We start from the raw sequence: 14483 nt of genomic DNA on the forward strand, positions 1-14483 counted from the left end.
AAGCCATGAAAAGGCATAATGAAAGGTGCCTTCCAAAATGCTGCTAAGGAAAAACTGAAACACAACATAGTGAATCAACGTGCTAAAAATGCATTCAATAAAATCACTTTTATGCACTTACCATAAAGAATTTGAACTATCATTGCTTCATTGTCTAAAGATCTATGAAACTTGCCTGACAAAGTTTCCCTAACTGTTTCATCCCTACTGTGCGCTAACTTTAAAAAGAAAATGCACATTCCCTAAAGAGCACGAGTTACCAATGTCAAGTGCAGACCTAGACAGTGCTATTGTTAATGCCAGTGGCTGTGCTCAAACAACTTCATAGAGAAGCTACACTGAAGGATTCAGAAATGCTCATCTCTTTGAGGACTAAGTCATAAACATACAGCAGTACCTTCCTCAAATAAAGCAGTCATACCTGTATTCACCATTCATTTGCATTCATGCAAATGCATTGCAGAAACATAGATTCGTAAGGACACAAATGATTTAGATAGGTATTGTCCCGCATGGGCAGTGTGGTTTTGCTGGACAAACTGACTAACCTTGCAAAGTTACAGCAAAAATGCCTGTGTCTGATGGAGATAGGCAGTGTTCTCCTTCAAAGCTTGGCTTGACCATGTGGGTCATCACGTGGTGAAGAGCAGTTCTAACTGCACTTGAAATTAATGAGAAGGCAAAACAATGCTGCAAGGGAGACTTTATAGGTACACCTCAAATAGAGAGACATTGGCAAGCATCACTTACAGAAGTCAGCTTTAGCTTCCATAGCATTGTAGAAGATACTGAGCTGGAAGGTACCCAAAAGAATCATCAAATCCAACTCTTGGCTCTGCACAGGATACCCTGAGAGTCACACCATGTGCCTGAGAGCACTGCCCAAACACTTCTTGAACTCTGTCAGGCTGGTGCTGTGGCCACTTCCCTAGGAAACTGGTCAGAGTGTTCAACCATCCTCTCAGTGAAAACTTCTTCCTGATATCCAGCCCAGACCTCCTCCTGATACAGCTTCAGGCCATTCCCTCAAGTCCTGTCACTGGTCAGCACAGAGCAGAGATCAGTGCCTGTCCCTGCTCTTCCCCTCTCAGTGAAGTTGTACCTGCAGTGAGGTCTGTCCTCAGTCTCCTCCAGGCTGAACAGACCAAGAGACCTCAGTCACTCCTCACACAGCTTCCCCTCAAGGCCCTTTACTGTCTTTGTTGTCCTCTTTTGGAACTCTTTAATAGCTTAATGTCTTTCTCATATTGCGGCACCCAAAAACTGCCCCCAGAACTCGAGGTGAGACCACTTCAGTGCAAAAGTAGAGCAGGAAAATCCCCTTTGCTCAGCTGGTATTGCTGTGCCATCAACCAGGACCTCCTCATTGTTGGCAACACTGGGATTATTTGAGACAAAGGGATAACTCAACACTCAAATAATTTTACCTTCAGTGAAGCTGACTAGTAGTAATGAAATATAGTGAAATATATCAGCCTTGAATATTGCTATTTATGAGTAAAAAATAAAATTAATTCAGTCTATGAGAGATACTGTGAGACCTGCCTCATAGTATGTAACAATTACTTGACACACTCATTTTATCTTACCTTTATTAAAACACAAAAAAAACCCCAAAACAAACCAAAAACTACAGCAATTGTGATGGTGAATGTAAAAATTAAAATTTCATAAGTTATCAGGTTCTGATTATGACTACATGTGACTCAGTTTCCAGATTTACATTTGAGACAGGAGAAGATATGACAACTTACTGAAGTTACTTCATCTGACTGCTTTTTGGAGAGCAATTCTTATGATATAAAAATGAATATTTGCAGTTTTATTTTCTTAAAATTAAAACACACGTTTGTGCTTCCAGTTTGTTGAAAAACATACATCTTCTTACTGCAGACAGGAGAATGACCTGATCATTCACCCTTGGCTGAAAACCCTAAGACACAATTTAAAAGGGTTGCAAGGTAAACTCATGTGAACCCCACCAAAAATCATAATCATCAGCACAACTGGACATTCTATGGGACCAAATTTTTCTGACATAAATTGCAATCCCACCCAAAGGAGATCCACGAGCCTATTACTTGCATTCCAAAATTTGCTTTAAGACCTATATATTCCCAAAAAACATGTGATCTCAACAGGGAACAGGCTCCAAGTTTTCTTTTAATAAGTGGAATAAACATAATTAATTTCAATGCTATCCATGTTTAATGTTAAAGAAAGTAGAGTGTTTTCTTTCCTTTGAGCTACATGGTTAAGCTTGAGCTTGAAATTCTAACAATACCCAAAAGGTCATTTCAAATTGGAAGACAACTCTCCATTACGGATTTATTCCAGCTTCAAAGGATATATATACAATTACTAGCCAAGAATTCATTGTCTAGCATGGATTTTTCAAAAGTAGCTTATACTTGTAGTTAATTTCTACCCACTTTTGACAAAATGAACTAAACTTAAGATCTTACATTAAAGCAGCAGTCAAGAGTTCTGTGGTGCAAGACATCCTACAATACTTCTTTAAAGCCCTGAAATTCTGGCCATAAAGAGTAAAGAGAAGGAATAAAAAATGGGGAAAAAAAAAAAAAAAAAGTAGAGGGGAGTATATGCTCTTAAAGCTGAAAAGAGTAATCTGGCACCACTTAAATCTTAAAGCAACAGTTCCATCACAGAAAAAGACTTTTACCTCTGCCAGCAGTATTACAGATCGGTGGTTTTGAAAATGCCAGTGTGTGTCAAAGATGCAAAAAGCAGTCATCAAGGCTCATTATGCCCTGTTGCTGGTATCAGAAGACCTTCCTTATCCCTTCTGTCCATTCCGAGAGGATGTCAGCCTGAACTTCCCAGGGAAAACCCATTGATTTGTCCAGTCAAACCTCAGGATGCCCTGACATCAGAAGTATCAAGTCACAAATGCCAATCTTAAGAAATTTGCTTATTGATGACCTATATAAACAAATAAATCTGCTAGCACTAATCAAAACCAGATCTTCCTTATCCCTTACTATCTAATTTTGATGGTGGTTCTGCATCTACTAAACCACACTTCAGCTTCTGTGGGAATGTGCAGGAGGACTCCCAAAGAGATGCCTAATTAGAAACAAGAAAAACACCTTGTGTTATTGGACCAGAAAGCAAAAAGGATCATGTGTTAAAAATGAAATCACTCTCAGTAAGTAGATAGGGTAGTCAGATGAAGATGCTTACAGCAGTTAAAAAAAAAAAAAAAAAAAAAAAAAGAAAAGCTTTAAACTAAATTCTTTAAAAAATCCAGTTTCAGTGTTTAGGCATTCATGTTCTACTCAGTGGTGTTTCCTACCCTTTCCACTTGCAGTACACAGAAATCCTTTAGACTATCTGAAATGCAAGTGTCACAGATCCTTAAATCACAACAACTACCTGGACATCAAGGAGCTGCATTCCTGATAAGAACCAGGTTTCTTTTAAAAGCATATATGTACACATGTGTGCAAGTGCATAGAAGGAGAAAAATGGAGAGCAGCATGACCTCTGTTCATGTCCTGAAGTCTAAAAAAGAAGTTCAACCTCAAGAAAATAAATCTTAGTCGCATATTGGAATTGAATTTAAAATTTTGTTTGGAACAGTGCTATACCTACAAAATTCAACTATTTGTCAGTGTCACACAGAAGAGCGTGTGTATAAGTGCAGATCATGTGGCTTAATTTCTACTCTGATTCTGAGGCATCCAGTCTTCCTCCTCATTAAGAAAAATGCTGCTGAAATCCTTTTCTCCAGCACCCAGTGTGTTTCCTAGATTGAACAGGAATACAGATAGTGAAAAATGCAGTTAGACTCTTGTTGGACTACAGCATTTCTACAGAATTTAGGCCAGTTATTTCCCAGATAATATGAACCACTGAGTTTGGTTAATAAATTTATATCATCTGGTTCTTATCATATCCCCACTGTTTCAGGGTATGATGAAGTGTCAGTGACAATATACAAGGCTCCTCTGAGGCCACTGCCTAAACTTGCCTTTAGCTACTGTAAAAATCATGTTAGGGACAGAAAATTAGTATTTTTTTCTTGTATAATGGTTTTTCTGCCTGGACTTTTCAGATAAGTTTAAATGAATCCCTATAGGAATCCTTGACAAGCCATACATTCTTCTGTGAGTAATCCTTGAGCATCCTTTGATGTTAGTTTGTCACTGAGATTAAATATATACTTCACACAGTACTGAAATGCTGTCTGTAGTGAACCTGGAAGAAACTGCTATCAGCATTTCCTTAGGTGTGTAATAGAAGGGGACAAGGCCAGTGATTTCAACTCTTTAAAAAACCATGTATTTCAAAGCTTCAACCAATGTAAATGTATGGTTTATAAGATTTCATTTGCACAATGTTTTGTATCTTTATTGCATTCCATCCAAATTAACAGCTGGATTAAAGCCCACATGGGAAACTGTTTAGAAATCTCTGGCTTTTGAAAAAAGGTGAGGCAGAACAAATTCATGGCCAGTTGAATTAATAGTCGTAATCATCATAAAAAAAAAAAAGTTAACATGCAAGACATTTCTGACTAACTGTTGAAACTTTTCAAAGTGAATATCTTGAAAATTTCGTATCAAGTTTGCAATGCACAAAAAGAAAATGTTTAATCATCTAAGCAAAGAGTTGCACATAATTTTAAATGGTACTGTATGACCAAAGCACATCTACTTTCCAGAATAACTGTACCATACTAAAAAAAGGGCTTATGAAATTAAGCCTCATCCTTCTGAGCAGCATGCTTCCCTGAAAGCACTAGGATTTCCCATTACAATAGTTCTTCAGTTCCAAGGAGGTATCTTTTCATTTCAGAGGTCCCCAAGTCAGCCTTAGCAATTAATGACTTCAACCTATTTTCTTTTCCCAAAGGTCAGATTCAGGGTCAGGACAGATGAACACCGTTTAGCTAGTATGGTAAATAGCTTGTCTTCCCATTGTCTTGTATTCCATATAAAAGCAAAAAAAGGACTTTTGCCACCAGACCTGCTACCCAGCCAGCCTCCAGAAGGGCCATACAAACCAGAAAATCCTGCCTACCTGACATGCAAACCAAAGTAATGGAAGCTCTGCTCTCACAGAAGTTAAAGGATGAAAAGAGAAAATGCCCTTGTACCCAATCTGCCTGAGTTGTCTACTGCACCTGAGCTGCTGAGCGACCACAAGTTCCTCTGCTGCCATGAACAACTGTGTGCTGCTCCATATGGCCAGGTCAAAAGGATGCCTATGGAACTGTTCAAGATACTCCTACAGCAGTGTTTTTCCTGGCAAACAACCTGGGAAGAAAAGTAGCTGCAATGAGTATCAGATATCTTAAGGTGAAAGTGGCTATTCCTCAAACACTGTCTCCTCAGTTCTGTGGGAGGAATTAGGGATAAGAGCAGCTCCCTTCTACTGGGGATGCAACTGTGAGCTGAGCAGTACCATCACACTCGCCCCAGGCTTCACCGTCTTGGAAATTAACTTAGGAATTTTTGCCTCCCTTTCACTTGCAAGTCAAAGCAAAAGGCTTCTGAGGGGATCAAGAGAGTATTTCCTACGGAAAACCCCTGGCACAGGGAACCCTTGATCTGAGTGTCTCCAAACCCCAAGAAAGGCACTGGCACAGGAGCACAGGCGTGTGAGCATTTATTCTGAACTTTGGGTAATTATGCTCAAATTTTGCTAGTGCAGATAAATAGGCCAGGATTTATTTTTTTCAGTCTCTTAAAATGGAATAAACAGCAACAACAACAACAACAAAATAAAATCCAAATATCTTCCTGGATTGTTTTTAATTTACTCTTTCTTATTGCCCCAAATCATCCATCACTTAAAAGAAACAGGGAAGACACCTTGATGAGGATTGAAGAGGAAATCTCACAAAGATATTCTTGCAGTTTCCTGGTGCATATTCTGCTCCAGAGAAAGAGCAATAGGTGGCTTTTTCTTTATCCTAAACGCAAACAGCTGATACACATCCAGGTAGCTCAGTTCAGGGACATTAGTAAAAATTTGCAGTGTTAGTCCTTTCAGTGCTGTGTTTCATTTTTGTCTTCTCTTATTCTTAACAAGCAAGACAAATTCATTACTAAGGGGGCCAGAGAAAGATAAAATATAGTATGTTTTCCTTTTGAAAAGCAAAGTTTTATTGAGAGGGCAATAACCTCACGTCCCTTCCTTGACCTGATATGGCTATTGCACAAGCAATAGGATGAAGTGTCACACCGATCTCCTGAAAACACTGTGTCTGTAGTCTCACTGTTGTACACAGCTACACCTCCCCTTACATCAATATCTCCACACATCAATTCATCTCAGAAGGATAAGAACATTGCCAGTGCTGTCCTTGTAGTCCCAAGGGATTTCTAGTGCCCTGAAGCAAACCATTGAGCTGTGCTGTGAATATGGCAGGACACAGCTTCCAGTGTGCAACACGGGAGGAATCGATTAACAGCCATCTCAGGACATTAAGAGCTAAACAGCCATTCCTAAACCTGGACTGGAAGCTGTATCCCAGGAGAAATGTGCCAAATGTGAGCTCATTTCTTCTTGCAGAAGGGCAGCAGCCAGCTGGAGGGGCGGGAAGGGGGCTGCTGGCAGAGGATGGAGCTGACACCATATCAGTTCTACGTGTGCACACTGAGCTCTGTGTAACATTTTATAGCAGTGCCTTATAAACCTCAGATCAGTCCTATCTCTCACCCCTCTTACCCACATGTAAAAACACACCAGGAGAGCAATGTGACTGCAAGAGCTTTCTTTCTTGCTCTCGCAGACTGAAGTTACAACATTTTGCTGTATTTAAATCCTGCCGTGCTCATGTAAACACCAGGCATGGGTGATCCAATACAGAGCAAGTCTGAGCTGGCTCAGCCTCAGACTTGTCGCCTTATTGACTCAGGGTTTTTAAGGCTAGGACTGGTTCACATGCAGGATAGGTGAAATCACTTTTCAGAATTCGGAATCCACCCAACAGAATGGGTTCAAAAGTGCATCTTGCACTCTAGGACTTTGGGTTTGTCTTCCATGTAGCAAGAACTGTGTGCAGAGAAAAAGCACACAAGGCACACAGAAAGCAGATCAAAAAAAAGTATAATTGTAAGCTGTGATGAGGCCTATTGCATGCCAAGTGTTTTCTAAGTGATGAGAAATGCAAGTATGAGCTGGCTGTGCTCATCAGCTTCAAGAAAAAATGGCTAATTTACGCCTGACACTGAAAGCTCCACCGTGTCTCCCAAGGAGGAAGACATTTACATTGAAGAAATTTATATTGGCAATTTCCTTTTCAGTAAAGTGACCTTAATCTTCATATATTCACCCTCCTAACCTAACCCCCTGTGAGATCACAATGTTCCATATGAGCCCCCTCACAAAACACCATGTCATCTGGCTTTAGAAACCCCAGTTCTGAAAGTCTGAACTAGAAGACATTGCTGCATCAGCACAGATTTTGTTCAGACTTAGCCTCCTCTGGAGCAGATCACAGCACTAAGGCAAAGTGACATAGGTTGCAACAGGCAAATGACACTCTGGTCAGGAGGCATTTCAGACGAGGGAAGAGAACTTTCCAAAGACTTGTGCAATTTCTGATAACATCCACAATTACGAGCTTTATTCAAAACAAAATTTATTCTTCTGATAGTCTGCCATCCCCCTCAGTTACCTCATGGAGACATGTATGTGCTTATTTTAACAACAAGGAGCCTTATAAAGAGTTGAAACTTTTAGCCTTGGTGGAGGCATGAAAACCAAAAGTGAAATATTTATGCAAAAAATAGGGAGGGAGGAAGGCAGGAAGGTATGCAGGAAGAAGAAAGAAGGGAGGCAGGAAGGCAGGCAGGAATACAGGAAGGAAGGAACAGGTTTGGTTTTGTTTTTATTTGTTTGTTTTGCTTTTTGTTTTGTTTTCCCATTCCCATGAATTTACATTGAACTGCCAACATGAAAGTGGCTAAGCACTTGTTAGGATATAAGCTGCTACCACTCCTCTCATGCTGCCCTCTAATCCCATGTGATCAAAATATTTTTTCACTTGCTGTACTCAACAGAACTGACACACCCATATTCTGAACACAGAAAGGATATGCATTTCTCTCTAGGTCAGTCTCCAGTTCTAGTAAGGTGGTAAGACACTCCCACTCAACATAACGCTTACCAGCACTGATGGGTAGATGAGCCCATTGGAGAATGACAAGACTGCTAATGTTTGGACTGCCAGAGTTTTACAGTTAAAGCTATAGCAATTCATATTTTTTGTTTCACATATTTCTTTTACAATACTTCCCTCTCCCCCTCAGCTAATTCACATATTTAGTTTTTAAAACATGGCTGGAACTTTAAGAGACATATTAGACAAACCACAGGAACTTGAAAATCCTCTGTCCTTTAAAAAGTTACAGGAAATATGAAAAATGCTGTCCAAAAAATACTCAAAAGACATTTACAATAAAAGAAGACACTCTTGGGCTTGTTAAGGGCCCTTAGGTTTACCCTGAACAACTCACGCATTTAACAATTCAGACCGAAAGAAATGCAGGATTTCGATAACCAGTAAGTGAGTAAATAAATAAATAATTCACCCAGCTGATGCCAGCATCAAAACAGTAGGAGATCTTATTACTTCCTTTACTTCCTTTCATATCTGGCTCTGTTGATACAGTGCAGAATGTGAACAACACACTGGCAAATTTCAAACAGGGGCTGAGATTATGGCCAACAAAGCTAGAAGGGGAAATTCGACACCCACACAGTGTATTCATACGGAAACAAAATGAATATATTTATTTTATGCAACAGTTTGAATTTATTATAAGTTGCATATAATTTCCTGTCTCATTTCTTGCGCACTCTTGGAATTTATTTCAGGATGTCTTACATTATCACACAACCTTTCCCTCTACCCTGACACCCTCTCTGCTGAACTTCCTCTGTGAGAAGTCCCTGGAAAGCTGAAATTTTTAAGGTTGAAGCTTTGGAAGAGATTTCATAACGGCAGTGAAGACTAAAGTGGAAACAATGTGAAGATTAATGGATAGTAGAATCAGTGAGCATACCACTTATTTCTCTGCACAGCTAGAAGGACTGCCCCTATAAGCAGCGACCAAAAAATCCACAGGTGGCAAAACTACTAAGACTTCTACATATGCTGGCTTTGTAAGAAAGTTAAATGTCACAAATACACACGCTGCTTTCCCTCCCCTCCCAGTCTGACCCAACTTAGGAGTTTGGAAAAGTTTAGTTATTACAGAAAAAAAAGAAAAAAAAAGTGGTCATACATGGAATGAAATTCTAGACAGGGTACTTAATGATGGATGATAGAAAATCTCAGACCTATGATGAAATGATTTACATTCCCTGAGATAGAAGGACATCTAAGGGATCAGATTTTACCGAGCTTTGACTATTATTGGTCTGTGTTCAACACTACGCAGGGCTAAGGACCTAAGAGAAGATCTCATCCATGAATATATATCCTCTGCTTACTTCCCCCATTTGCCTAAACCTACAGTTAAGAGTTAGAACATGTTGTAACACCTTGAGTGTGCAAAACTGGTCAGCCATCTGTTAAGACAAGCCTTCTGTCCATAGGGTGATGCAAAAAGTTGGAGAAGCCAACAGCAGAAACTAGCTATTCCTATACAAGAATTAGGAAGAAATTATGGTTCATACCCAAGTATGATATTCTGATGAAATAAACACCTCATGACAATTTTTGGATTAGTTGTTGTCCACCAGATGAGAAGACTTATTTTAGAACTGTCCTTGGCCTGGGCTGAGACAAATAATTTATTTTTCTTTTTCCTGTTCCCTATCATGTTATTATAGCAGCTGGTGGTTGGTATGTCTTCACTTCTTTTTTTTTTTTTTCCAATACCTTTAGCTTTTAAATTGTTTCCATAAGGATGATCTTACCATTCTTTTCCTTCCTCTGACTGCAATTTCCCATTTTTCTCCCATGTAATTGTTTTCCATACAATTCTGAGTTTTCTTACAAGGTTAAGACAATAGCTACAGAAAAGCAATAGAAGTAAAACATCTGTCTGCAGATTTGACAATACAACAGAAACCATGAGGTTTTATTTGGACACCTAATGGCTCAGTTATAATGGATTAGGGTTTCATTTGCTTCAGTGAAAATTTAGTCATGCAGAGATCGATACTCCTCTTCTGAAGAATTATTAGTCTGGTCATGTGGCCTTCTCAGACTTTACATTGACTCATGAACCTTCTGAGTATTGAAAGTTGTCCAGCCAACAGATCCATGACTAGGTGACCACCTTCCAATCATCAGACTCTCCACAGTGTTCTATGTCATACCTTCTTTCATCATTCTTTTTCAGCCCTATGAATCTAGCAAAGCCATTAAAAGAACCCATTAAACTTTAGTGACACTGGTGAAGCAGACCAGCAGCTTAACTGCTTACATTAAGTGCTGACTTCCTTTCACTAAAATCCAAAACCAAAAAAACTTTCATCACACAACTTTAGTTTACCTCACGCAAGATTCTGCACTTGGTAGAAAAAGAAGTAATTTTTGTACTTCAAGAATCTGAAGAAAGAGGTTAGTAAAATTTGTTCCAATACAGAATTCTAATACAGGAAGAAATTATAACCATAGATATTTAGTAACATTTAGTCCTTCCTATAAGAAATGGTTTTGTTTTATAGACATGACATATCTGAAGTGTGGCAGCATGGGTCCCAAACCACAATGGTGAGATATTTTCACTTGAACATGAATAAATCTCAGCTTTGTATAGCTGAACTCTGCATTTCAGTTCATCCTCACTCAACTGATATGAGCAAATGTTAGTCCATACATACGTATGATCCTGCATGAAAATATATGTTCTTTGGATCTCATACTGGAAAAAAACCCTTTAATATATACCTACAATTGTAGAGACAGATGAGCAGACACAGCAGTAGGTAGACCTATCTACACATGAAAGGAAAACCATCAAGCTTTATACATTCAGATGTAAACAAGAAACATATTCATTTCACTGGCTAATTGCACTTGTGGCCATCCAAGACAGACCCAGTTAGATAATAGAGGAGTGCAATGCCAAAGAGCCTGGAAGGAATGGACTATTGTATTTGACTATTTTCCATGTACAAATTAGCACAGCAAAATAAAGAAGTCCTGCAGAAAAACACATGTACTTTATTACAGTCCCTAGTGTTACTTCTGTAAGTATCACAACAGCAACAAAGAGAGCTCAAAAAAGCTGCTGAAAAGATGCAAATAACAAATGCAAATGTGTTTAAATGTCCTTCTGACATGACGTGATTTGACTTCTAGTTCGGCTGAGCTCATGGCTGGTTATGGTTTTGGCCACATTCCTTTGAGTTAGACAACTGTGATTTGCTTGTTCTAGGCTTTTATTTTTAAACCAACAGAAAGGCAAATCTCTGGAACAAAATGCCTGCTTTCTTTTGTTGCTCTTAAAAATAGTATTTACTTAGCATGCAAAAGTTCATGGAGCAATAAGCAAAATCCTACAAATATCTGGTCTTTCTCTGGAAAGAGAAACTCTTCATACTACTTTTTCAAGACAAGCACCCTAGTGTTATGGCTCAGATTCTCAAGAGTAGCCATGAAAATACGCAGTCCATATAAATGCTAGGGAAACTGGTTCTCTGAGTATGGAGCAAATTTTGAGACAGTTATTAAACTACACTAGGGACCTCCAGTGATCTTACTCAAGCACCACTCAACTGAAAATGAATAAAATTTCTCCTGAAGAAGGTTAAGGACCCCAATGGAGCAGTGAGTTGCACTCACTGCTACACCACTCCAGGCAGCTGCTAGCGAGAGAAAGAGGAGAGGTTATTGCTGCTGCTGCCTGTGGACTTGTCACAGCCTGTGGGGCTGCTAGGGCTCGACTGCCTTAGCGTCACATGTACACAGCCTGTACACAATCCTGGGCTGGGCAGGCTCCCTCCTGAGGCAAGCATGCTTAACAAAGAGTTTAGGTGGTACCTTGCTCCGCTGTGTTGTTCTGAAAATTTAGGAAAGTGTGATAAATTATTCTAAGACCAATCCTGTAAGCATTTGTTGAGTAATGTTGGTGCTTGCAACTGTGAACTTTTGGTGATGTAACTAGAGTGCCACATGACAAGAAGCTGCTGGTGCTGGTTGTTGTGGGAAAGATAGGGCCTTTAGAAGAGATACAAGGTGATACACAAATCCAAATGCTGATTGTTAGAGATTTCAAACTCATTCTGTCTACTTGGCTAAAGGCTAACCTCGAGAATGCTAACAGACAGGTCACAGCCTGACTTAATGACTTCTTGCTTTTTTCTCAAAAAACATCTATGAGCTTTCTACCATGCCTTTGGTGAACCCATGCTGCAATAAATTACTGTAAGAATAAGTATACCAAGGTATCCTACAACTTATTCCTATCTCTAGCCAAGCTGTAAGTCAAATACTGGAATGTTTACCTAATCTCCTGCTGAAAGCAAGTGAGAGATTTTCCTGACTATGGAAGGAGCAAAAGAATGGTCTGATTCAAAGAAGAAAGTTAAGCTTGCTTCACATCACTATTCTTAAGGTACAAAGGGATTTGGTGAGAGGTGGGGGGAAATCTCTAGAGACAGGGTAAGTCATACAAATAAAAAGGAGTATAATGTGGAATATAATGCATAATAGTTGGCAGCAGATTGCACTATTTATTTTCATGAATCAGGGACTGAGAACTTAATTCACAAGCAGCAGAGTGATGTACAAATATTATGAGTTCAAGCTTAACATTGGGCCAAATCCTAGTCTTTACACATTCTTGTTGAGTTATATCTCCTGTTGATCTTCCTTAAATTAGTCCTGCAGGATTGTCTCAGTCATTACTGACTTATTACAGTCATCAGGTTACAAACATCTCATTTTCATAAATGAAAAAGAATCTATGCTGACTTTATGCCATTTTGTGTGAATTCAGTATTATAAATGGAAAATAGACTTTTAAACAAAGTAAGATTTTCAGATCAGTCCAGACAGCATTCTCATTTAATGCTTAAATAGTATTTAGTGACTCTATCCAAAAAGCTGTTCAGTTTTTTAAATAATACAATCATTTAAAATAAGCATTTTGAACAAGGTTATCCTAATGTTTAGGTCTCCATGTGGCTACTAAAAATTGTGTTAAGATTATTTTGCAATGATTACTATAGATTGGTTGACACAGATAAATAAGAAGATGGAAGGTGCTATAAAATTCATGTATTTCTTAAAGATGCTTTGCTATTTGAACTATTGCATTCAGTCAAATTCTAAGAAAAGGGCAGCATATAGATGCCAAGATGACTCTGGTATCAAAAGCATATGTATATTAATATCCTTTCTGCATGTTTTCTGATTGCCAACATACCACTCATAAAATTAAGTATGAGGCAAAATGGAACATATAATGTCAATCAAACAGAATAGGTACATCATTCAGCTGTAAGATCCTATCAGGATAAAAGTGAAGTATCCAAGAAAATAATATAGCAATGATTAAGTTTACTGCCCTGAAGTATACCAGGTATCACAGAATGTATCTTTCAAAGGTTGGTATAAATTTGACTCTGTAATGAGGCACAGAAATAATGAGAGCTCGTTTAAGATGGTTTCAGGAAAAAGTTCAGTACATGTTGTACCTGTTTTCTCTTCATGTGCAAAAGTGAATCATATTTTTATTTTCTTATTTCAAGGAAGAAAATTCCAGGAGCATTACAGCGCTATATAGTTTGATTTAAAGAGCAGAGAAACAGCTCCTCTCTAAATCCCAGGCAGTTAAATCACCATTCACAGATCATTGCTCTCCAAGTTTAGAGAGCTGATGCCAACATCAACTCCTTGGTTCTACCTGCAGCAACCCACAGTATCAAGGCTCCAAGTCTGTACTGCTGTAGAGAGGTTAACACTAAAATTACTTGTTCAAAACAAACGCTCTCCAACTGCGATCTTAAGAGATGAAAAACATACCCACCCGTATACGTGCACACAGACCCAGTACCAGCTACGGGCGGCAGATATTTTAGGAAAGGGACGGCATTTACCAGGATGAGGGCGGCCAGCAGCAGGGTGCCCGCGGCTGTGCGGCGGCAGCGCTCCATCGCCGGGCCGGTGCGGGGCTGCGGCGGGACGGCGGCGAGCGGCGAGCGGGGCGGCCCGCTGTCACCCCCAGCGCCGGGGCGAGCCCTCAGCGCCGCCTCCCCGCCTCCATCAGCGCCTTCCCCGCCTCCACAGCGCCCTTCCCCGCCTCCATCAGCGCCCTTCCCCGCCTCCGTGCGCCCCCTCACATCTCCCGGCCCGGCCGTGGGTGGGAGGCTGCCGTGGGCCGCGGGAAGCGCTCCCCGAGCCGGCCTTCGGCCAGACCCCCTCCCGCTAGTCAGACGTGCAGAGCAACAAAGCCAAGGGGTCTGGGGAAAGCGCAGCAGCTAAAGGCAGGGGAAGGAAAAGGAGAGCGGGAGAAGAGGAGGAGGAGGAGGAGAATGGCAGAGCTGAA

At 40.0% G+C, this 14483-nt stretch overlaps 1 protein-coding gene across 1 annotated transcript in view; it reads right to left on the reverse strand.

The window, feature by feature from the left end:
* The window catches only part of ADAMTSL1 (ADAMTS like 1), a 176650-nt gene that overhangs the window by 162092 nt on the left and 75 nt on the right, over positions 1-14483 (reverse strand). The window contains exon 2 of the mRNA XM_056514574.1: positions 14035-14415. Within this exon, the coding sequence (XP_056370549.1) occupies positions 14035-14415 (381 nt within the window). The remainder of the gene's footprint in view (positions 1-14034; positions 14416-14483) is intronic.

This window comes from Oenanthe melanoleuca, chromosome Z (genome assembly GCF_029582105.1).
Source record: "Oenanthe melanoleuca isolate GR-GAL-2019-014 chromosome Z, OMel1.0, whole genome shotgun sequence".
Taxonomy (NCBI): domain Eukaryota; kingdom Metazoa; phylum Chordata; class Aves; order Passeriformes; family Muscicapidae; genus Oenanthe; species Oenanthe melanoleuca.